Source organism: Pteropus medius, unplaced genomic scaffold (genome assembly GCF_902729225.1).
Source record: "Pteropus medius unplaced genomic scaffold, Ma_sr-lr_union100, whole genome shotgun sequence".
Classification (NCBI taxonomy): domain Eukaryota; kingdom Metazoa; phylum Chordata; class Mammalia; order Chiroptera; family Pteropodidae; genus Pteropus; species Pteropus medius.
Window position 1 is genome coordinate 1324728 of NW_024355990.1, and position 23927 is coordinate 1348654.

The window sequence follows — 23927 nt, forward strand, 5'->3', positions numbered from 1 at the left end:
CATCCTCTTTAGTGTCAGAAAAGAACACGTTTCTGCCGAGGCACCGCAGGCCTGAGGCTGGGCGACGGCTCCCGGGGAGAAGCCCAGCGGCCCGAGCTGGCCACGAGTGTCGGGGAAGCAGCACAGAAGGAAGCGGCGGAGACGGGCAGATGGCGCCGAGGTGGCCGCCGTGACTCCCTGCGGGGCAGACCTGCGTGACTGGCGGGGGTGGCCGTGTGTCAGGCAGGGGCCCAAGGTCACGGACACATCAGACGGGGTGGCCGTGAGGCCATGACCCAGGCAGGACTTGGAGCAGGGCATCCAGGTGTCGCAGTGGGGAGACCAGTGCTTCTCGGCACGGAGGCCAGACTGACAAGTGTGAGTGCTGCAGAAAGAAGGGGCGTCTTGGTAGGGGGCAGACCCTGAGAACTTCCAGAGCCACGAGGCCTGATTGTAGGGGTGCTGAGAGAACCCCTCACTCCCGGATGAAGGTGGCCCAGGCCAGGGCCACCCACCTCACCGGTAGAGTCTGAAAGCCTGGGAGGCGGGGGTGTGGGGTGGGGACGGCAGGGACCGCGGGAGTGGAACTCTGTGCTGCGGCCGCCCCCGCCCTGCTGGGTCTGGAACCCGAGCTGCAGGGGAGGACCGCGGCGAGGAACAGGCAGGCCCGGGGGGCCCTGCCCGGCGACCCACCCGGAGACGTGGGGACGAGACCAGCACAGCCGTGACTGCGCGGCCGTGAGTGGCGTGTGCGTGTGCACGCGTGTGCACGCGTGTGCCGGGCTGGGGTGGGTAGGGCTGCAGTGCTCTCCGCCGCCCTCAGGCACAGCTGTGCGGGGTCCTCGGCAGCCACAGACGGTGCCAGAGGTCACGGACGAAGCATCTGCGCTTCCTGCAGAGACGTGACCTCCAGCCACCTCGGATCTGGCGGGCTCCTGGGGATGCACTGTCACGGCCAAGTGGCCGCAAAAGTCGAAACATTAATTTCTCAGGCATCTGTTACTCCAGGAGGGGCCGCCAGAGGTCGTGTTCTCTGCTGGTGGCACAGGGCCTCTGAGCCAAAGGGTCCGTCAGCTACTTACACCTGGCTGGGAACACATCACCTTCTGGAACATTCTGAAGCACTCCTAACGCTCGTTCTATGACTCTGGTGGCTTCCCCAACAAAAGCCACCCTGAGAGCTAATGAGCTTGGGCCTGAGCAAGGGCAAATACAGAGCCCCACGATGGGAAGATGGACGGCGGGGGTGGGGGGCGCTGTGGGCAGGGCATGGGGACCACGGGACAAACATGAAGCTGGACGGTGTGAGGAAACCCAGCAGGGGGCCGGCCCCACCCCCAGCCCCACCCACCCCGCTGTCCTCTCTGCTGGCCTCAGAGCTGCCACCTCCTCCCAGGAAGAAAGAAGTAGGGGTCTTCTCAAGATGGAAGGTGGCAGTGGGTGGGGGACATGCAAGAGGGAATCCAATGACTGTATTTGCCACAGTGATGACCACAGACAGCGACCCTCCCTGGGGGCCTGCCCTACAGAACTGGACGGGAGGGCCCTCAGGGCCAACGTCGTGCCCATAGCTGGTACCTGGTGCCGGGGCTTTGGGGGACAAAGGAGAGGACGGGCCGGCCAGTGCAGTCACCACCCTTCCGGGCTGGCCGCCTCCCTGTCCCCGTGGTCCCCAGCCTACACCCCACCTCCCCTGGTCAGGCCCTGAGTCTGCTCAGAACCACCTCAGGCCGCCCTGGGTCTCCTGAGCTGGACCCGCACTTGGTCGCAGCCTCAGCGAGCCATCAGGCGTGCAGTCACACGGCCGGGGCACGAGGCTCCCAGGCCATCTGTCCAGAGTTGCTTCAAAGGGACTCGCCAACCAGAGGACACGGAGGACAGAGCTGAGCCCTGGAAGACACATGGAGGCGGTGGCCCCGCGTCTGGTGGGGACTTTGGCTCATCAGCCGTCTTTCCTGACGGGCCCCAAGGCAGGCCATGGCTGAGCCGGGCTCACAGCAGCAGGCTTGGGGGAGGGCGGAGCAGGGCAGGCACCTCCCCCCTGCACCCCGGCCCCGCCCCCTCACCCACGCACTCGCCTCAGCACCCAGCACCCAGCAGCCTCAGCACCCAGCACCCAGCAGCCTCGTCGCTCTCACACACCGCGTCTCTCCTGCCTGACGCGACTTGCAAGATGCGAGATGTGAACAGAGCAGTTTTTCTTCCTACGTTTCTACCCAAAGCAAGGATGAGTGACGGAGGCCGCCTGGCAGAGCGAGCCCCAGCGCCCGGCACGGGATGCCACGTGCACCGCAGGGCGGGCAGACCAGGCCTAAAGCCTGAAGTCGCACAGGCCCTGCTGCTCTCTCGGAGGGCGCAGGTGCCATGCCCCTCGCCCCAGGACACACCTGCTCTCCAGGGCACAGGAGCCGAACGAAGCCCCCTCCCCGGCCCAAAGGAGACCCCCCCACCATGGGGAAGAGCTGCTGCCCACGCCTTTCCAAGGACCCTCCACTGTGAGCATGGGGGCCCTTGGTCATCCCACCCACCGGACTCCCCAGTTAACCCTCCAGGAAATCACCAGGCACCAACTTCCCCGAAATCTTCTAAGACACCAACAGGAACAGAGGCCACTTGAATAGAGCTGGTCGTCCGTACACCAGGTCGCTGTGGTGTAAGCAATGCCTCCGACGTGCCTGCCCCACCCACCGACGCCGGGGACGCCAGGGGCGGCAGCGATGTGCCAGAGGCTCGTGAGCCCGCCCCTGCGCCCAGCCTGCAGCCACCGTTGTGCATGGGGACACTCTAGGGCTGCCGGCTCCTGCTGGACAACGGACAAGGGAGCAGCTCTGGTCCTCAGAGATGCCCGTGGGGCAGTCTGCCGACAGCGCCAAGAAACACTGGCAGCAGGGGGCCCTGGGACTGGGCAGCTAGGTGCTCAGGGCCAGGTGGCCGTGGTGGCAGAACTGTCCTCGTGCCTTCGGGCTCAAGGCCTTGGGCTTGAGGCCCAGCCGGGACATGCTGCCATATGAAGGGCACGCCTCCTCGAGCCTCTTGCTACGTGCCAGGAAAACAGGACAGTCCCCACGGTGCCCAGTCTCCTCTTAAGAGAACCCGCAGACCTGGCTCTCAGAGACCCGACGCAGCTCCTCATCACTGGTGGGAACGCTCAAGTCGGCACCAGGGCTAAAGATGGCTGCTCGCTTCCTCCCGGGCACGACCCCCAGTCACCAGGCCAGAGACCCCGTGGCCATCGGCCCATCCTTGGAAGAGACTAGGCCACCCACTGCTGTTCCCCATGATAGTCCGGCCCCAGGGCAGGTCCCTGGACACCCAGAGGACATGCGCACGTGGCCAGCTAACACTCCTGCTGTGCCAGAGTCACCACAAGAACACGGTGGGACCACTTATCGATCCGTCTGGACAACCCGGCACCATCAGGGCAAGCAGAGCAGGCACGTGGGAGGCCCCGGGCAGGGACACCCTGATGGGACACCCAGCCCCCAGCCCCTCCTTTCATTCAGCTCCCAGGCCTCGGTGGCCATGCTCTGCTGAGTGAACAGAGCCTAGGACAGAGTGGCTGTCCCCCCGCCACGGTTAGCTTCAACCTACTCAGCGTCCGAGCTAAGGACAGAGCCTCTGCAGAAAAGCCATCCAGAGTCGAGCCCCGGGAGGCCAGGAGCGTGGCCTCTCTCCCCAGGGCCCGGTGCCGGCTCACATGCCAGCGCCACCCTCGGCAGCTGTCCCAGGGCACCGCCTCCAGGTCCTACGGAGGGGGCGGGGACAGCAGGGCAAGCGCTGGAGGCGTTGGTCGGGAGGGGCTCAAGGCAGGTTCAGCACTGGCTGCTCCTGACCGGCCAGCTGGTGGCCGCTAGGGGACGCTGGGGGTGCCCAGCGGAGGGGCTGGGACACCATCTCACTGCCTAGTGTGGGCGTTCTGACACGGGAGGGACCGTCGTGCAGCCACACAACCTCCCAGCTCACGGGGAGCACAGGAGCCCACAGCACCATCGGAGCCGCCGCAGACAGCAGGACACACCTGGAGACCGTCTCTGAGGCCCTGGGGTCACACGGCGAGAGCGTCAGCAGCACCACACACAGACGGCCATCCTGTGCCTCCGAGTGTGAGGCCCACCTGGGAGAGTCAGCAATGGCTGCAGGAAGGAGAGGAGGCACCGAGTCCCACAGGGCGCGTCCCCAAGGCGGGCCTGGGAACACTGGCCTCTGCTTGTCACTCGGGCAACCAGGTGTGGATGGCAGCCAACGCCAGAGGTGTTCAGCCCACACCTTGATCCAGTGACTCAGTGGCCAAACCCAGCCCAGTTTCAGGCACAGGGAGCTGCCTCCTTCCCGGGGGCACCCCGCCCACTGGCTGTGCCCCGCATGGAGCCCCTGCCCTCACGAGTGCAGGCACCCCAGATGGCTGCCTCTAGGCCCTGCAAGCACACACACGCCCCAGGATCTCGACCGAGGTGGGGAGCACGGCAGAGGCCTCAGGAGATGGCGAGGCCGGAACAGAGCAGCCACTCAGCCACGCAGGTGGACAAGCCGGCCAGGGAGGGGACACACTCGGCCATGAGCGGAGAAAACAAAGCTCGAAAAAGACTGTGCCACTCACTGCAATGAGGATGGTGCCTTCTTAAAAAGTCTAGAACATTCCAGAGGCGCATGTAACCCCAGCCTCCCTGTTAAACCAGATGCAACCCTCTTCCTGCATGAGTGATGAGTGCAGAGCACCTGAGTCGCCCACCCACTGGCCTGCGTCAGGACACTGGCCCAGGAGCCCTGGGGCCATGGGCCTCTGGCTCCACCTCCCGCTTCCTCCGTCTCAGGCCCAGCCTGCCCCGTGCACAGTCTCCTGGGGAGAAAGGTAGGGCCTGCTCGGAGGTGGGATGTGCTCAGGTGTGCAGCGACCCTGGGGTACCGCAGACGGTGGAGCGTCAGTGGGATGCCCTGGACAGCACCCGCCCTACACGGAGCAGTGTCCGTGGCTGGCACCTCCAGGAGCGGGATGCCCGGCGCAGACGGATCGGAGGCGGGCCCGCTCCCTCATTAGCCCTGCAGGACAAAGGCGGCACCGAGCTTGCCTCAACACAGACCTGAGACACCGAAGTCAGGCGCTGGTGGCTGCTGGCGCGGGGATTAGCAGGCTGCGGAAGATTCCGGAACTCGACTCTCGGCAGTCCTGCACTCCCTAAGCAGCCCGCATATCAAAGCAGGTCTGTCCACCGCGGGAAGGAAGTCCGGAGATGACAGGCGGCGCCCTCTGCGAGGCTGCAGCACAGGCCAGCGGGACAAAGGCAGGGCGGCCGCGCAGCTCCGCGGGAGAGGGCGAAGGGCAGCCGGCTGCCGCCCACAGCTCCGGTGCCGCTGGCTCTGACCACCACAGGGACTGCCACAGTCTCTACTCCACGACCTGGGGGGTCCCCCGGAGCAGCCCCGTCTGCCTAGTGGGGGGAGGGGAGCAGGGAGGGGCACGCTGCCCTCCGTAGGATCAGCGTGTGGCTCCTACATCGTCCTCAGGGCTGTGGCTGAGCCTGACCGCCCCTTGGGGAGCTGCCGCCGCCCCCTCCCGTGGGAGAGAAAAGGCAGGAAGAACCACAAAGGAAAGGCAGGGAGCGGCACAGAAACAGGGTGGACGGGAACGGCCGCCAGGGGCCACAGCCACAGGGAGTCAGGCCGGACAGAGCCCGCTTTGCTGGCCTGGAGGTCAGGCCTCTGAAAAACAATCTCTGGTCCAAAGGACACAGCGCCCGGCCTCGGACGCGGTCAGCGCAAGCAGAGTGCCCCCGACGCCGCCTCCAGGCCCGGCTGGAGCGCCACCTCCCCAGGAGCCACCCCAGGCCACCCCCTGGGGGCCCTGCTTCACCCCAGACAGCAGGAACACCGTGTCCCTTTGTCCCATCCTGGGGGATAAGGTCTGCTAAGGAGAAGTGGTCAGAAATGAGCGGGCCTCAGGGCTGTGCACAGGGAGAAGAGAGGAAACCAAACTCAGCGTGGGACAAAGACTGCAGGACAGAGGACAAGTCAGCGCAGCAGGAGGACACGGCCACCCTCCCCTGCTTTACGCACTCGGACGCGGCCTGCACACACCCCAGCAGCCGCCATCCTGGGAGCAAGGGACACCTCTCACTGACCAACGAGCAGACGAAGTTACTGAAGACGGAACCAAATTAGGGACCCGCACCCCCAGCCAGGGCTGACAGCTGCAGACACGGACCACACGCCAGGCGGAGGGAGCAGCGCGTCCCTGTCCAGGCCCATCCAGGAACCAGCATGGCCCTGTCGGGGGCAGCCTTGGCAGGGGGCTCAGACCACCTTGAAGCAAGTGGTTAACGGGGCCAAAGAACTAAGACCTGCAGAAAAACTTGTCCTAAGCAAGTGACTGAGACACCTAAACCCCAATGACACTGTCCCATAGGGCCAGCAGCTAAAGTGCACTATGGACCCCCGTGCTCCACACCCTGGCCAAGAGCAAGGGACCCCAAATCTGAAATCACCAGGGCCTCACGGCGGGGAGACGTGAGAGGCTTGGAAGGGCCTGGGCGACCTTGCCCCTCTCCGCAGGTCACTCTGCAGGGCTCCTGTGGTACCCCGGCAGCCATGATACCCCGAGTCACGATAAAGTGAAAACGATCTGTCCCAGTGGTGACCAAGATACTGGTATTGGTTTTGATTTTCCCCCTAGGGGATGGCAGGTCAGGAAAAAGGCCCCGGGCCACGAGGGAGGTGGCCTTGCAGGGTGGCACCAGCCCCTGGGCAGGACGTGAATCTGCTCCCACGGTGGCTGTCGTGGGAGGTCACCCTGTGGTGGGGCTCAGTGTCACGGTCCCATGGGCTCTTTCAGAGCAGAACCACCTGCCAGGAGTCACCTGACGACTGGCGGAGAGGAGAGCAGAGAAGCCCACTGTGCTCGTCACGTGACCTCGACCATTCTGCAGCAGCGAAACGCACACGCCCCACTGGTACCCGCAGATGGGCCCGCCGCACAAGCCCGCCTCCCCGCGGCCCAGCCCCGGCCCCCTCCCTCGGGCCTCGCAGGCTCCCTGCCTCGTACTCATGGACGCATCCCTTGCTCCTGTCCGCGCCCCTCCAGGTGGCCCCTCATTTCTCCTGACCCAGGGGTCACGGCTTAAACACTGTTACTCCTCCTGTGACCCATGGGGTGCTCTGCTCTCCAGCCTCCTGGGGACTCCCTCTGCAACACACACAGGCAGTGTCAGGAAATTCCACAACATCCACCCAAAGACAAAGATGACAAAAGCCTCCAGAAAAAGGAAACAAACTCACATCAAAAAAACCAGCGTCTGAGCAGCAGCGAAGACCCCGGTGGCCAAGCCCTCCAAGCCACCAGCGAGCACCAGGTCACAAACGGACTTCCTGGCCTGCCGAGAAGCTGTTAAAGGGAAGGGCAATCTGACTGAGGGAATAAAACAGGGCCCCAAAAACACGGAACCCGGGAAACAGTCCCGGCATACAGAGGGCGAGCCGACCGGGAGGAGCAGTGGGTGGGGCTGCAGAAGGGCACACCCCAAAAGGAGAGGAGACAGCCAGGTGAGCTGGGGCACCGGGTGGCAGTAAGCTAATGACGGTGCACTGGACACACCACGAACAGAGGGGGGCGAGTGCTGACCCCGGAACGAGCCAAGTTATCAATGCAGCAATAAAACCCCCCGGACCACCACTCAACAGGAAGATCCACCAAGTGGGTTTCACTAAGATTAAACATCTTCGTTCTTCTACAAACACAAAAATGAAAAAGCAAACCAGATTAAAGAAAAACATTTGCAAAATTCGTATGAGAGAACACGTCTGTCTAAAACACACAGGGAATCTTAATAGCTCAATAACGAGACAAAACTCAACAGGAGAGAGAGGGAAGTTTGCAGACACATCGCTGGAGAGTTACACAAACGGGCAACAAGCCGCGAAAGACACTCAACGCGGTTAGTTCGTGAGAGAAACGCCCCAAACTGGCAACACCCAAGTGTCCACAAGCGGAAGGCTGCACGAGTGTCGGGTGCCTGCACCATGGGGCCGACTCCGCTCTAAGGCTGCCAGGTACGGCTTCCCGAACAATCACGCGGGTGAAAGCGTGTGGTCCACACCGCGTGACCCCGCATGTGGAAACTCTACGAAATGCCGGCCAGCTGCAGGGCGCGAAGCGGAAGCGTGTGGTCCACACCGCGTGACCCCGCACGTGGAAACTCTACAAAATGCCGGCCAGCTGCAGGGTGCGAAGCGGAGCGCTGGCCGCCTCGCCCGGGGGCGGGAAGGGGCGAGCAGGAGGAATTTCTGGGGGACCCTAGGAAAACGCAGAGCGGACGGGGCCTCCGCGGTGGGGGCACAGGGACCACTCATTCTCAGACCAGGGGCACGAGAGAGACACGTCCACGTGCACTGTCAGTCCAGAGGTGGACACCCGACGTCCGCCACAGTGTGTGGACGGGCAAGCGTGGTCCCCCACGGAAGGAACGCAATGCTGACCGTGCATGACACGGAGGAGCCCCGGCAGCACCGGCAGTGAGTGCGGCCAGGTGCAGAGGTCACGACGGGCCAGCGTGCGGCCCACCCTGCGAGTTGTCCAGAGCAGGCACTGGAATGAGAAGCGACCATGGTGGGGACGGGGCTGCTTCTGGGGCGCGGGCAGTGCTCTGGGACACCTGTGACCGGGCTGCGCGGGACTCATGGCCGGTCGCACGGCCTGTGAGGGACGAGGCAGGGCTGCTGTGATGTGAGCAGCGGTGTTGGCTGGTCTCCGCCTCCGGTTCCTGACACCGAGCCTGAGTCCCTTGGACAGCCTTGGGTGCCAGGCATGTCTTCTGTTTTATGGCGGGGCCTCTGGGTGGCTCCTGGGTGGAGCTATCACCACAGACACCAGGCCATGATCGGGACTGGAACTTTCAGCTCCATGTGCTGGGGAGAAAACAGGGCTGGAGACTAAGTTAACGCCCAGTCATGGCCGCATGGGGACGCCTCGCGCAAACTCCGGAACTACGAGCTCGGGCAGTTCCAGGGGACAGAAGCTCCTGCACCCGGGATCCTCTCCGAGAGCTGAGCCCACCCTGCACGGAGTCCGGCCTTGGTCACTGCCGCGGCCGGCCACATCCGCACAGCTTCCTGCCCCTGCTGCCCGCCCCCCGGCCACGTCCGCACAGCTTCCTGCCCCTGCTGCCCCCGCTCAGCCCGGCAGGCCCCGCGGTCGCGTCCGTCAGCACCACAGCGGCATCTTCACACCGCCTCGTGGACATCTGGACGCCGCGTGCTAGGGCAACCACAGCCAGGAGGCCTGCCGGGAACAGCGCCGGGCCTCCGCGACCCCGGTCAAGGGCGTGGCAGCCACAGCAAAGCCCCGCAGTGGACAGGCCTGACTCCCGGCGTGGGACAGTGTGAGCAGGAGCCGGCAGCCAGGTGGAAAACCCTGGCCTGGCGCCATCGCCAGGGACACGGGGGCTGTGCCTAAGCCTGCCGACGCAACCCAGGCCTCCGGTGACGCAGTGGACCCTGACTTCTCTCTCGTGTTTCATGCACCTCGATCACCAAAGCACTGTGAGCTCGTCCCAGAAAACGTGCGAAACCAGAACCACAGGCAAAGCAGAAAGGAAGTCCCAGCCCGGGAATCCCACCAGTCTGGGGTCTTGTCCTCCACTTGTCACGGGACATGAGCACCCACAGTGTATTTTTACAAAACCAGTCCCACCAGACAAAGGCGTCCTTGTCACTCACTTTCATACCAAAACCGCCTGTGTCATTCAGTGCCATCACCTAAGCCCAACTTTTAAAATGGCTCCCGTCAGCCACTCAAATTTCGGCATGAACACCTGTGAATGTGGCTCTGTCTCGTCTCTTCACCTGGCTGGGCTGCTCAGGATGATGAAGCCACCAGAATCAGCTCCCAGCAGCACCCAAGGCTGCCAGGGACCCTGCTCAGCGGGGCACGTCCCTTACAACACTTGCCAGCACTGAGGGGTGTCGTCATTTTAGAAGATCTTTCCTCATTTGACAGCTAAAACCTGATCCCAAAGCACAGGCAGACCAAACATGGGCCTGGAACCCAGGCCTGCCGGATGCACTGGTGACTTCAGGGACCAGGCTCTTACCGAGCTCCTTGGAGCCCTGGCTCTCGCTGGCCAGCTCACCCATCTTCACCAGAGCGTCGAAATAGCCTTTGGCCGCGTAGGTGACACCTGAGGGAGGAAACAGAGGGTTACTTTCCCACTAGGGACTGAGCAGACCCCAGCGCCGTGGTCCGGCCGAACATGCTTCAGTCTGGGCCGGGCCTGACCCCATCCCTGTGGCCCCCCTCGTCCCCATGTAAGCGCTCCCTCCTCGTGAGGACGCAGTACACGTGCAGGTACAGAGCTGCTCAGGTCCAAGTGCCGTGCCGACCCCTGGTGCCTGGCGAGTCGAGGTGGGGAGCCGCTGAGGGTAATTCAGGGGACAAAGGCCACCTGGGGAGAAACCCAGTAACTCACAGGTCCCCGGCAGACCTGCAGCGAGAACCTATCCCACTGTCCCTGGTCACAGCGAGACTCGTAGCTGGAAGTGAGTCACGCTGCTCAAAGCTGCTAAAGTCACCACTGCCGGTGGGGACGGGGAGGAGGGCTTCACACCACTTCCCACGGGGACACGTTATCTAATCACAAGCGGCTAGACTTCTCACGGGACTTGGAAAGCTCAGTGCCGCTGAATCTCAGCCTGGCGCCTGCTGCCTGGGTTGTGCTTCCTCCTCGGGGGACGGGGGACCCTCTCAGGAGGGTGGCACCAGACCAACACCCTCAGCTGAGTGGGACCCCGGCACAGTAGTCTCTCCCGTTTCTAAGGAAGCCCGTTGGGGGCTCGCGGCTGGGCATGCTGTCAAACTGTACTAGGCAGTCTCCAGTCAGCCCCATGCTCGTTCTGCAGCCCAGAGCATGAGCAGGCTCCGTGCCCCGGTGGGCTGATGGGTCTGCGTGGAGGGGTCGGCTCCCGAAAATGAGCCGGAAAAGGCCAAACTTGGCATAAGTCTGGTGCTGGGGAGGCTGAGTGCAGCTGAGGTGATGCTGATAACAGGGCCGGCTGAGCTCTGTCCTCTGGGACAATCCAGGAAAACAGGCAGAGAGAGGAAACCTCTGATTTTCCACAGTCCCCCGGAGCGCCTTGGGGACCCGGGTGGGGGTGGAAGGCCCAGAGGAACCTGTGCCTCACATCAAAGAGCTGGGCACACAGGGGGCTGCAGCTCTCTGGGGCTCCCCGCCGCCTTGGCTCAGAGATGTCTTCGGTCCATCAACACCGCAGAGAACACGCGTGCACCCATCCTGGGGACTGCGGGGGCAAGGGGCCTGACACAGGACCCAGACGGCCAAGGACTCTGCTGTCACCTCCCAGTGGGGACGGAGGCCACCGCCGCCGCCTGGCACCCGCCGTTGTCACTGAAATCCTACACGCTGGGTCTCGGCTGGAGGATGGACAGAACCTGTGCCTAGAGGAGCCTCCTGGCTCTCTTGGGACCTCACAGGCCTGTGGGGGTGCTCGGGACAGCAGAGCAGGGTGCTGCAGGTGCACCACCACGTGCAGTGTAGGGGCCACCACCCTTGCGCAGGACGGGGAGGCTCTGCTCACAAGGATGCTGTAGTTCAAACCTGCCTCCTGGCCTGGAGAGACTGGTCAAGGGCACAGCGTCCCCACCGTGGCCGGCCCAGATGCACCCGCGGCCCTGCTGTAGTGCCCAGCTGGACAGGTGGGGTCTCAAGCTGCGCCACCCAGCGCCCCTCTGCGAGCTGCGGTTTGCTCGCCAGGCCGTGCTGCAGGCCCCAACCCCAAAGCCACCAAGGGCCCCAGCTATGTCACCTAAACCACGATCCTACAACCTCAAAAAGACACCCCATCCCCTCATCTCAGGGCCCGTGGCACACGGAACCCAGACCCCACGCTCTTGCCACGCTGCAGGACGTTCCACCCCCGTCACCGCAGGGACAGACGTCAGGGCTCAGCGCCTGCGCCCGCCCGTGGACGTTCCCGGGAAGGAACGTCCCCCGCCCTGGGCCCCGCGGCGCCTCACCTGCCAGGGCTTTCTCGTAGTTCTTTCCCATGGCGATGAAGGTCCGCAGGCTGGGGTTGAACTGCTCCATGATGGTCTGGGACAGAGCAGAGAGCACGTCAGTGGCCGTGAGGACGACACGCGAGAGAGACGTCACCTCCCAGGGGCCACAGGCCGGCCTCCTGAGCCCAACCCCCACTGTGCCCTTGAACACCCTTGGGCAAATAACCTTTCCGCATCTGGGCCATGGGGCCGAGGCTAGAACTGCTGTGGTGGGCTTCGCAGCCCGTGCAGCGGCCGTGTGCGGGGACGTGGGACAGCGCGTGGCATACAGTGGCTCGCGGATGTGTGGCGACGGAGGCGCCTGGCCCGTCTGGCAGGGCTGAGTCATCCGAGGAAGGCCCTCCCGCCCACCACACAGCCAGACGCGCAGCCTGCCCCCGGCCGCTACGGCCCTCACGTGACACGTCGGTGAGCGGTGAGCGCGCCCTGGCTGATGAGCGCCCCACGGCCGGATCCGCAAACGCCACGCTCTGAGCGATCCCCCGCCCCGGCTCTGTGCCCGGTGGCCCGACATCTCGGTGTCAGAATCAGCAGCTCTGAGACTGAACGAATTAGATTTCGCTTCGAAGGCCAAATAAATGTTTTAATTACGAGGCATAAAAACAGGCACAAAAACAAGAGCCAACCGCGCATTCCCCGGGGAGCCCACACCGACTGCCGGCCGCCAACCGCAGCCAGGGAGCCGCCAGGGGGAGGCCCACGGAGATGCCCGGCTCAGCCACATCGCACGTCCTCAGGCCTGTCACGACGACCGGTCTTCCTCAAGGACACGAGGGAAGACCCTGGGGAGACCCTGGGTGCGTCTCGTGAGCAGAGACTGGAGGCAGGGGGCCGTCAGAGCTGCTCGGTGGCCTGAGGGGGTGAAGGCAGGAGTGAGAGGGGCCACCCTGCTCGTCCCGAACATGAAGGGCCACGGGGTGGACGGGGCGTGAGGGGTGGGGCAGGGTGCCAGGCACTGATCGAGGGACCAGACCTTCCGGTGGGGGACCTGGACACACCACAACTAGAGAGTTCCTGGGACTTGGGGGCGGGGGGACGTCGCGTAGCAGCAGCCGGATAAGAGGATGGGCACCCAGGAGGACTCCGAGCTCGGGAGGCCAGGCCTGGGGCCATCCACCCAAGGCTCACACATGGCCAGGCCGAGTTTGGGCCGCAATGTCCTGGCTGCCACCCAGACCCCGTCAGGGCAGAGCGCGCCAGGGCTGCCACCTGCTCGGTGGGAACGAACAGAGGCCAGGCCGAGCCCGCTGAGGGTGGTCCAGCCCTGAGACCCGCGTCCGGGGCTGTGTGCACCTGTGTGTGCAGCTTCAGCAGGTCTCTCCCTGTGGGACAGACACGGGTCTGAGACGCTGCCCCAGAGAGTGGCCATTTGGGGGCCTGAACTCCAGAACACTCCCCCACTCGGAACAGGAAGCCCCATCACAGCTCACCCTCTGAGCCCTGCCAGCATCCCCGGTGACAGCAGGAAACAGGCCGACCAAGGGGCTCACGGTGGCGGCCCACTCACACCCTCCCCGTGACACTTGGGGACAGCTGCCAAGTTTCACTTCCTTAGTGCGGTGACTGAGCTCACGCACAAGGAATGTGGAGGCGAGTGGGCAGGACAGCCACCAGGCTGCCAGCCCGGCTACCTGGGCAGGGCACCGCCACCGCTCCGCTGAGGAGCGGGTGGCCAGGACCCTGGGCCGGCCACAGGGGCTGCTGTCTTCCTGGAGGCTGACACTCCAGGCAGAGTCAGTTCTGCCCTCCGGCCAGGAGTGCACAAACGCAGAGGGCACGCCCTGTGGAAGCCTGGGCTGGGGCTCACCCAGTGGTCCCCCGGTCACTCCACAGACAGCAAGCTGGTGGTCTTCGCCTGCGGGCACCCAGGGCCTCGAGGCGCCAGGCTCGCACCTGTCATGGTAGGGCCCCAGCCAGCTATGGGGTGAACGGGGTGCTGCAGGACCCCACGGCCGAGACCACGCCCCGAGCCGGGACTGAAAGCCCACGCGGCCGCGAGCGGGTTTCCTTCCGGCTCTGCCAGCTGCGCTGCGAACCGCGGCGTCTGCCCTGGCGGCTGCGCGTGACCGCTCGGTTCCGCTGGCTGCTCCCCGGCCAAGCCCCACGTCTGGCGCTGGCACTTCCCTACGCAGTCACTGACAACGCGACATTCACACGGGACACGGCGGGGGCCCGGTGGTGCTGGTGCGCGAGGGGCTCCCTCCCGGACACCCCTGCAGAATACCCAGTGCGGAGGAACCAGGGTGAGGAGAGGTCTGTGCCAGAGATGGGTCAAGCCCAGGTGTGGCTGGTCCACAGCCCCCCCCACCCCGGGACATCTCGAAGCTGCAAGCCCCAGCTGCCCCCGGAATGACAGACGCCCAGGCCTCAACCGCATCTCCATGGCAGGGGCGCCCGACCCCCCGCCTGGCCCGGGACCCCAGCTGGGCATGTCCACAGGAGCCAGTGGGAGAGCTGAGTGCAGCCACCCTGCTGGCCGTCCTCCCGCAGGACCCCGCCTGGCCGCGAGCCCCAGGAGACCTTCCTGCCTGGCCAGCTCCTGGCCACACCCTGGCCAGCGACAGCCATTTTGATTTACTTTGGTCACAGGTCTGCTGGGACAAACAGCAGCGGGGAGCCCCTCCCGCCCAGGGCCTGTGTCCCGCGCGGCGCTGGCTCGCTCCTGTGTATTCCTGGGCTCACGTCCCAGCCATGGTCCCTCCGGCTCTTCCTGGTGGGGCTTCCACAAGGAGTGAAGTTTGTTTCAGAGGCACAGGTAAGGCCGCGCCTTCTGTGACCCTGCTGCCCCTCTGCGGCAGAGGACAGATGGGTGGTATGCCTGCCTGCACCCTGGGTGCGCACGGGGCGGGTGTGTGTGTGTGTGTGTGTGTGTGTGTGTGTGTGGCCAAGCCAGTCACACGTTCTCTCTCCGCATTCCACATCTGGCAGAACAAACTTAAAAGCACAATGATGCCAGAACCCCACCCAGCTGCCTGGAGAGAGGGTGGCCTTCACCCCCTGCCCCCGTCACCCTGATGCGCCCTGAACCGGTCTGTGTGGGTCCCTGCCCCATTTTACAGACCTGGCCTGGGGAGGTGACAGCTTGCCCGCTCGTTCCTGGTGGAGCCACAGGTGGCCGCACAGCTAGGCCCGTCCCTCTCTCCACGTGGGCCCCAGCGCTGTCCCGTGGACCACCCAGGCTGTAGGTCAGGGCCTGGTGCTGCCGACCTGCCCTGGGCACTGAGGAGCCAGGTCCCAGTGGCGTCAGAACAAGGGTGAGGGCTGGGCAGCGTGCGCCCCACCCCGTGCCAGGGAAGTTGGAAGCCATCTTCGGGAGGGGGCGGGCGCCTACTGCAGCCCCCCATGAGGAGAACTGACCAGCTCGGGCCCTGATCAGAGATCGCGCTACCACCTCCACACTGAAACTTCTGTTCTGGGGACCTTCTTAACACAATAAAAGTGACTCCAGGAGTTCGGTGAGTGCTGGGAGGGCTTCCCGGAGGAGATAGACCTTGCCTTGAGCTGGATTTCACTTGGTTAGACCCACAGAAAAGATTCTGCTTGTGCTTATTTAGCAAATGAGTGGATGTAATGGAAGCTTCCAGAACGAAGGGCCTATGAGGTGAAGACTGAGGCAAGGCTGTAGCCAAGGCCGTCCAGGGAACAGGCCAACCAAGGGGGCTGGTTATACTTTAACAGCACCAGGCTCCCCTCCCCACTCTCCCCGCAAGACTCTCCCACTGGCCGTGAACCCCCCCATACACCCCCTTGGCCCCAAGGACCTCCCCCGCTCCCAAGCACGCCTGGCCTCAGACTGACAGCCTCCAAGCAGGGGCAAGGGCCAGGGCCTCTCAGCCTCCCGAGGCGGCGGCATGAAAAACCGCTCTGCAACAAGACGAAGTGTTAGAAACAACGCCCTGGACTGTCCCAGAACAGAGGGAGCCGGTGCCCCCACTCCCAGGGGCGAGGAGCCAAGGGCGCACAGCCTGGCCCCTCCGGGAGGTGCAGGAGAGGCCTGCGGGTGCCGAAGGCGGGCAGGAAGCTGCTCCCAGGGCCCCACGCCTCCCCAGCTTCTCAAAAAGCCAACGTCACAACAAAGTAACAACTTGTGTCTGTGCTGCAGCGCCCAGAGTAACACCGGGGAGCACAGCACCCTCCCGCCTGGAGGAGTGAAAGGGTGGGTATCCCTTCCCAGCGCCCCTGCTGGCCCCATGCCAGGGGCCTGGGAGGCCCTGGGAGAGGGGACGGCCTGAGCCCCAGGCTGCGTGAGACCAGGACAAAAGACGAGATTCTGGCCAACTCCCCCAGTCCCGGCTGAGGGTCCAGGCCTTTCTGAGCTCGCCTCTGGGGACGGCACAGCCCACGCCTGGGTGAGGAAGGGGCGCTCAGGACCCCAGGTCCCCACTCCCCTTTCAGGAGTGAAAGACCATCAATGATGCCGTGGGCCTTGGATGCCCCGCCCCCACCCCCAGCTTTCTCTCGGAGCCTGGCTCCACCTAAACGAGTTCTCGGGGGACCCGGAGCTGGCCCATGCTGGGCCGTGGGGCTGGAGAGCACAGGGCAGGGTGGGAGCCCACAGGAACCGGACAAACTCTGTCCGACAAGAACCGAGAGCAGCAGGGTCCAACAAAGGTCCAGCGGCCCAGCCACTTCCTTCCTGTCCCATCCGTGAGGCATGTCCTGCCCGTCCTGAGCTCAGTGGGCACACGCCCAGAGTCACCGCACCACACCTTCAAAGTGTGGGGGGGCCACACGTGCCCATGACCACATGGGCCCCCACCAAGGACGTGCGTGTTCCATCGCGGCCTGTCTGTGGTCAGTGCTGGCTCTAAGCAGCTGCTCTCAAGGGGAAATCACTGTGAGCCCCTGAGAAAGCTCAGGTTCTCACAAACTAGGGACAGCCATCAGATTGGAGTCAGAGAAAAACCCCTCAGGGCCTAAAAACAGGCTGGTTACTGCGGTTCAGATGGCCAGCACCCAGACGACCCCCACCCCCAACAGCTGCACCCTGGGCAAGTGCCCCATGGCCCACTGGGTGCTGGTGGCCGAACTCATCCCTTAAAAATTCACGTGTTGAATGAAGTCCTATTGAGCACCTCGGGAGGAACCTGTGTATCTGGAGACAGAATCTTCCCAGGGTGATCAAGTTTAAATGAGGCCACGTGGCTGGACCCTGGGCCGTACAAGCAGGGTCCTTAGGAGGTAAGATGAGGACACGGGCCCACGTGGAGGGACGACCACACGGGCACACAGGGAGGGGACAGCCGACGAGAGAGGCCTCAGGAGGACAGCCCTGCCGACACCTGGCTCTGGGACGTCGGCCTCCAGACTCAGCCTCCGCTGCTCCCGCCGCCCGGTCTCAGGTGTGTGTCCGGCGGCCCGGCTGACCAAGGCCCCGCACGATTCCCGCTTGCAACGTGGGGCCTGAGCCTTAGTTCTCGACACTGACGGCAAACGGGGACGTGCTTGTGGCTCCACCGGCGAGCACAAGGCCGCTGACCCGCGCTCGTCCGCGGAGGCTTGACCTGAGATTCACGGCTAGGCTCCCCCTGGAAGGGCCGCAGCCTCCGACCTGCCCCTCCTCCACTGCCCTCACGTCAGGCAGGACGGCCGGCCCTGCTCAGGAAGCTGTCACACCGACGGGACACAGGCTAATGGGCACGGAGGCATGAGCGCAACAGCGGGGCCTGAGCCTGGGCCTCCCCGCTCTCTGCCACCAACCTCCAATTCCCGAAGAACTTTCCACTCTCACCCCACAGTCCCCACGTGCTTGCAAGTCCTCCACCGTTCCGTTCAACCGTTAACGGGAAAACACTGGCGCCGATGCCAAAACATGTGCCCAAGGCTGGCAGCACCCCTGCACGGACAGACAGGCGGCGGGCCTGGAGGCCAGAGGCCTGGGCTCAGGACGTATCCCCCCCCGCCCTCTCTGCCCTGTCCGCCATTCCAACGTCGAGATGTCCGTTTCCGTCAAGTCGCACACACCTGTGACATCCTAGGGCTCGTCACGGCCTCATGCCTGTGTGTCATCGCCACGCAGGCCCACCGGGTGACACCCAGGCAGGAAGAGAGCAGTCTGCTCTGCCCGGCAGCCTGCATCTTCTTCATGGTTCCTGTGTTGCCCAGCACCTCACAGCTCGAGGGACGTGGAACTGACAGCAGCATCTAGACACTGCACGCACGCTGTCCCCCGAGAGCGTGCAGCTAGGCCCTCGGGTGCTCTCTCACGTTGAGGATGGGGGAACTGGAGCCGGTGGGAGAGCCTGCTGGGACCGGGGACCGTCCTGGCGGTCATGCACACTGCAGAAGGAGCAGCACTCTACACAGCCACACGGCCAGGGAGACGAGGCAGGACCCCTCTGTCTTCCCACGGGAGCCCGAGGAGCCCGAGGGGCAGAGGAAGGCACCTGCAGGATGAGTGGGGGGCCGGAGGGGGGACCTGCCAATGCCACACGCCACTCACTGGACACCACATGCCCAGAACCCCGCTCCTCCCCCACAAGCGGGAATCGTGCAGGGCCTTGGTCAGCCGGGCCGCCGGACACACACCTCAGACCGGGCGGCTGAAGCAGACAGGCTGCAGAACCCTGCCTATTCCCTAAGGTTCCCAAGGTCACCCTTCAGAGAGAGAACTCCGTCTCCCATCAGGTCGTGCCTCCCACACTCAACACGCTCTTCACACGCACAACTGTCCCCCTGGGCTTTCTGATCCCCCTAATTTGGGGACCAACACTAATGCTCCCAAGATGCAGCAAGACCAACCGCTTCTGGCTAACACCCCTGCCGCCCTCAGGCCCCGAGAAAGAGGAACTATGTCTGCTTGGGGCCATGGGCCCACTATGGCCTCCGGAACCAGCTAGGAGGCTGGGGCCTGCTGCTGGAGCAAAGAGATCAGACAGCCAACCCAGGGCAGAGGCGAGACAGCGATGCGGGCGCCCCAGAACCAGAACGGGGGCTCATCCCTTTTCAAGTACTGACGCTCACGTACAGCCACAACTGCAGGCGGCGTGGAATGTGGGGGGGCCCGTGAGAGCTCTCTCCAGAAAGACAAGCCTGGGTGCCGACCTCCCAGGCCTGCTAGATGGGGCCGCTGCCCGTCCGGTGGGACACGGTACATGCCCGACCCTCCCTGTGCCCTCTGGGCTGCCCCCCGCGCCCCATCATCCCGCAGCTGTGCCGCACAGGCAGAGCAGGGCGGGGGGTGGGGCTGGAGAACTGTGCCAGTTCCGTCTGTGCCTCCGTAATGACTATGGCCACAGGCAGGGCTGGCAGCACAGCACTGAGCCCCGCCACGGGCACCCAGCGCAGTGCGTCCAGAGGACCCAGGTCTGCACCGGGACGGGGACAGCCTCCCCATCCCGAGGTCTCTGGGGGGACGGGGGTCTGCGAAAGCAGTGCAGACCCCCATCTCAAGAACACCCAGGGCCAAGAAAATAGGACAGGACATCTGGCCAGTGACCCAGGGCACCTCAGGTGAGCCGCTCAGGTGTGCCCACCTGAGAATGACAGCAGAAACCACACCCACCCAGGGTCCCACTCCAGCCTGAGTGGAGATAAATGAATGGCAAAACCAGCCCTGCCTGCCACTCGCCTGCTCTTGTGACATTCTAGGACTCCCCTGAGCAAAACCCAGACCCACAAGTGGAGGGAGCACCAGCTGGGCCTTGGGCTCCCTGCCGGCCTGCCTCCCTGTGTTGGGGAGGAGACGGGCCCCCCAGCCTAGTAGCCTTTCCTCTCCTGAAAGGTGGCCTGTCCAGGGCAGCCCAGCCAGCACTGCCAGAGCCAGGGTGAGGGTAGGGTGAGCCCACGCTGGCCCTCAGGAAGCTCCAGTCCAGAACCAGGCCACGAGAGTGCAGCCTCTGCCCGCGCCCCTCCCCGCCGACTCGGCCCGTGAGCCCTGGGCTAGCACTGTGCGTCGCTCTGATCTGGAGCCTCAAGTGCACACAGGTGAGTCCCATGAACCCACCGTGCTCCAGACAACACCCGTGAGACAGCAGTGCAGGCAAGACCCTCCATGCCCAGCGACAGCTCTGCAGAAGCTGCCACCACATCCCCCAACACGCACTGGCACCTGACACCACGTGAACCAGCAGCGAGAGTTGGGGGTCACGGAGCCAGCGCTCTCTGGGCCGTGACCCCTGGGCCGTGACCTGAGCACAGCCAGTGCTGAGGCCATAGTCAGCTGAAGCCAATGCAGCCGTGGGTCCTCCCAAGACGGGACGGGAGCCGCACTGCTGCAGACACATGGGGTGAGAGCAGGGCGGGGTGCATGTGGCATGCACCAGGGAAGGGGACTACCCCAACGGGGCACCCCTGGAACAACCTCTAAAGCAAACAGCGCCACACACGCCATGCACCCGAGCACAGCTTGTGCTCACACATGGACACATGCACACGCAGACCGCCACGCAGCTGGGCACAGCGCTGTGACTCCCCACCCCCTTAGCAGAGCAGCCGGGCCTCCCCTCCTGGCAGGCGTGCCTGTTGCCAAGGAAGTGCCTGTCAGAGAGTCCACGTCGCCGTCTGCGGCAGGGGCCTGCTGAGCTCTGTCCACGCCAGACACCAGGATTCTGACGGCCCCCAACGGCAACCGCCGAGCATAGCTAAGAGTGGGGGGGTCTGAGATCAACAGCTGAGGGCTTGGAGCCCCACGCTTCCCATGGCTCCCCCCAACGCACCCCTGCAAAAGTGGGTGGGACGATTTGGAGAGCAGTAGGCAGGGGCTGGGCTCTCGCCTGCTCAGATGGGCACCCTCCTGCCAGTGCCCGACGCCCACCGCCTTGCCCCAGCCCTTACCCGCTGCCCCGGAAAAGGCGGACCCGACCAAATGCCGAGTGCAAGGACCCGCTGGCACCTGGGCAGCAGCACCGTGGCCAGACCAGCTTCCTCAGAGCAACTGCAGGGTGAGGACAACCAGAGAGCCTCTGGTGACAGCCCGGCCATGAGGACCAGGGCCCAAGAACTACAACACCATGAACTACCCTGGCTCACCCTCCTGGGGACATCCTCCTCAGGCTGGCTGCCCCCTGCACAACTGCAGGACGAGCTAAGACGATGACATTCTCGTCCTAGAGAACGGCCGGGGCTGCCACCCTCAGAGGTCGTCACGTCACTCGGGAGCCAGGGTTTCTCCCAGGATACAGGACCACGAGGAAAACACCAGCCTGACAATCCCCAGAACCACCAGGAGCCGAGGTCGGCTGCCGCGAAGACCCTCTTTGGCCTTCAGGGACGTGGAGGTCCCTAGGAAGGCTCCGGCAGGCTTCGTTCTGAGTAGCAGGTGTCACTGTCCCTTCGCCTTGGACCGTTACCGAGATCCTGGGTCTGCCGCCTGCACCCCTTCCCCTGGAGGACCCTGCCCAGGCCTGCAGCAGAGGGGCTGTCCCCGCCCAGGGTCGGACGGCGCGTTCTCAGCGTCACTGGGACGCCGCTGTGCTGCTCCCCCCTCACCTTCCACGACATTCCCCGAGGACGCGGCTCCCACGGGAACTGGGCCCCAGGGAACGAGGTCAGCGCGTGCGCCGCAGACTCTTCCAGGAAGGAGAACCCGAACCGCACGCTTCGTTCTCGCATTTTCAGTCAGCGGAGCCGAGACCGTGCGTCCCTGCCGCTCCCTCCTCCGCCGAGGCCAACGCCGCTCAGAACGGCAGCGGAGGCGATGCCAGGGCCAAAGCACACAGCTGAGCCGCAGTGACACCACGCTTGGGGGGACACCACGCAGGGCCACATCCCGGCCGCTCTTTCGCAAGCCACCGGCCCAGGCACAGAGGCTGTGCTGTCCCCGGACACAGCAGAGGACGGGCCGGACCAGACTGGGGCCACACATGGGTGGCTGCAGCTACGTCCTGGCTGGTTTCTGCCTGGCCAGCATGCCAGGGCTGCCCAGCCCGCACCGGCTCTGCCGAGGAACCTCACGCTGCCCAGTGTCAAAACAAAAAGGCACCAGGGGAAGCACTCGAAGGCTGGCGGGAAGAACACCTGCCACGAACCCAACCTGCCCACAGCCAGGCGTGTGTGCAAGGGCCCAGCCCTGCAGATGAGTCCCACCCCACGCGTCCCAGGGCCCACTGCCACACCTCCCCGTGGGGACGCGTGCCGTCAACTGCCCGGCAGGACACAAACCACAGGCTCGTCCCAACGCTCCAGTCTGTCCCACAGGGGCTCCCGTCCTGATGGTCCTCTGCCAGCAGACGACAGACCTCGCTCAGGCTCCAGACAAATCACCGCCCATCCAGAGCTGCTGAGCCGTGACCACACGCCTGACTGCCCACTGGGTCACGCCTTTGATTGCGAGCAGGCGTGGGACTCCCCGGGGCAAAGCCCTGCCTGTGCCCTCGTAACTCTTGGCAGGACAGCTCCTGCCCCACGGTTCCAGTGCAGAAGCGGGGAAACTAGGAAGAAACGCTCTCCGGCACTTCTGCCCCAAGAGGAGCGAGGATAAGGGAACTAATGACTAATAACTGAATAAACCTCCTCTCCTGACGGCACTGGCAGAGCAACGCGGCCAGAAACGTGTGCCACAGGTTCTATGTGACCGCACGCGACACCCCAAGGCTGCTCCTGTCCCTGCTTCTTCCCCGGCCTCCTGACTCCTATTTACCAGCAGCTCTAACGTGGCTCCAAAGCTGACCTGGTCCCCCGCATCCAGCATCAGGATTCTTCCACACGGCCTGCCTGCAAGTTCAGGACCTCCGCAGGCTGGGTCCCCGCTGACAGCCAACGGGCGCCCCCCAGCCTCCATCGGCCATCCAGAGCCCAGAGAGCCAGCCAAGACGGGTCCACGGGCCACGCGCCGAATGCCATGGCTGTTTCACACGATTAGAAACTTGCCCTGCCACTGCGTCGCAATCCCACTTCGCTGCTAGGAAGCAGCGGCTGCCACGTAAATACCACCTACCCGATCCTCCCAGCTACCACTTAACCTTCAGTCAGTTTCGAAACAAAACAAAGCAGCGCCTCGTCAGAGGCCCGCCGCGGACCGCCCAGGGCACCACGTCTCCCGAGGAAGGCGTGCGGGACCGCGGCGGGCCGGGAGCCACCCGCAGCCCGGTCTGCTCCGCTGGGGCTGGGGGGGGCCCCAGCGAGGACAGGGGTGCTGAAGAAACAGACGCGCCGGGGCTCGTGGGTCAGAGCGCGAGGCACGCGAGCGGCGGAGGGCCGCCCGGGGGGCTTCCCCGGGACTTGCAGAGGACGCGGCGCCGGAGCCGACACAGCGCAGCAGAGCAGGCGCGCCGGCCTCCCGCGCGGCCTCCCCCGCCGCGGTTACATAAGACGACGGATGATCCGTCCGCCCTCCGACCTGCCCGCGCGACCTCCCACCGGGGCCCCGTCCAGCGGCGCTCGGGACGGAGTTGGACGGAGGAAAAGCCCGTGGAGGAAAGTGCCCGGAGGCTTGCGTAACCGCGCCTGGAGGGGCCGCACGGCGACGGGGCAGCGCGACGCGCGGCCGCGGACCCCGGACCCTGCCCGCGGCAACCCGGGCCCCGCAGCCTTCGCCACTCCGTCCCGCACGCTCAGAAGCCGCGCCGGGGCAGCGCGGGCTGACGGGGGCGCCCGCAGACACTTGTTCCCGTCGGAGCCTCGTCCCGGCGGCCGTGCCGGGAAGGCCCCCGAGGGCCCGGGGCCGCCAGGTCGGGCCCGGGCGCGCGGACGGCGCGAGACTCACCTTGTACACATTTTCAGTGAGCCGGTGCATCTCCTCCGAACGCGACAGCGACATGGTGCTGGTCCAACTACACCACGGGCCGGAGCGGGGGCGCAGGCGGTGGCGGCACTGGCGGCGGCGGCGGACGCAGCGAAGCCCAACGAGCAGCGCGCGAAGACTGAGCCGGAGCGCGGCGCTCCGCCGGCGGCCGCCTTTATAGCCGCGCAGGCCCCGCCCCCTGCAGGCCCCGCCCCCTGCGCGCCC

General features: G+C 64.9%; 1 protein-coding gene across 3 annotated transcripts in view; it reads right to left on the reverse strand.

Annotated features, from left to right (window-relative positions):
• Positions 1-23840, reverse strand: part of BAIAP2 (BAR/IMD domain containing adaptor protein 2) — a 49652-nt gene extending 25812 nt beyond the window's left edge. For 2 of the 3 annotated variants that reach the window (XM_039859905.1, XM_039859906.1), the window contains exons 1-3: positions 23685-23840; positions 11999-12074; positions 10059-10145 (exon numbers count right to left, since the gene is read on the reverse strand). In XM_039859905.1, the coding sequence (XP_039715839.1) occupies positions 10059-10145; positions 11999-12074; positions 23685-23738 (217 nt within the window). In that variant the 5' untranslated portion in view covers positions 23739-23840. Of the gene's footprint in view, positions 1-10058; positions 10146-11998; positions 12075-23684 lie in introns of those variants that run through there. The other variant, XM_039859904.1, reaches the window with a different exon arrangement.
• Between the last annotated feature and the right edge of the window lie 87 nt (positions 23841-23927).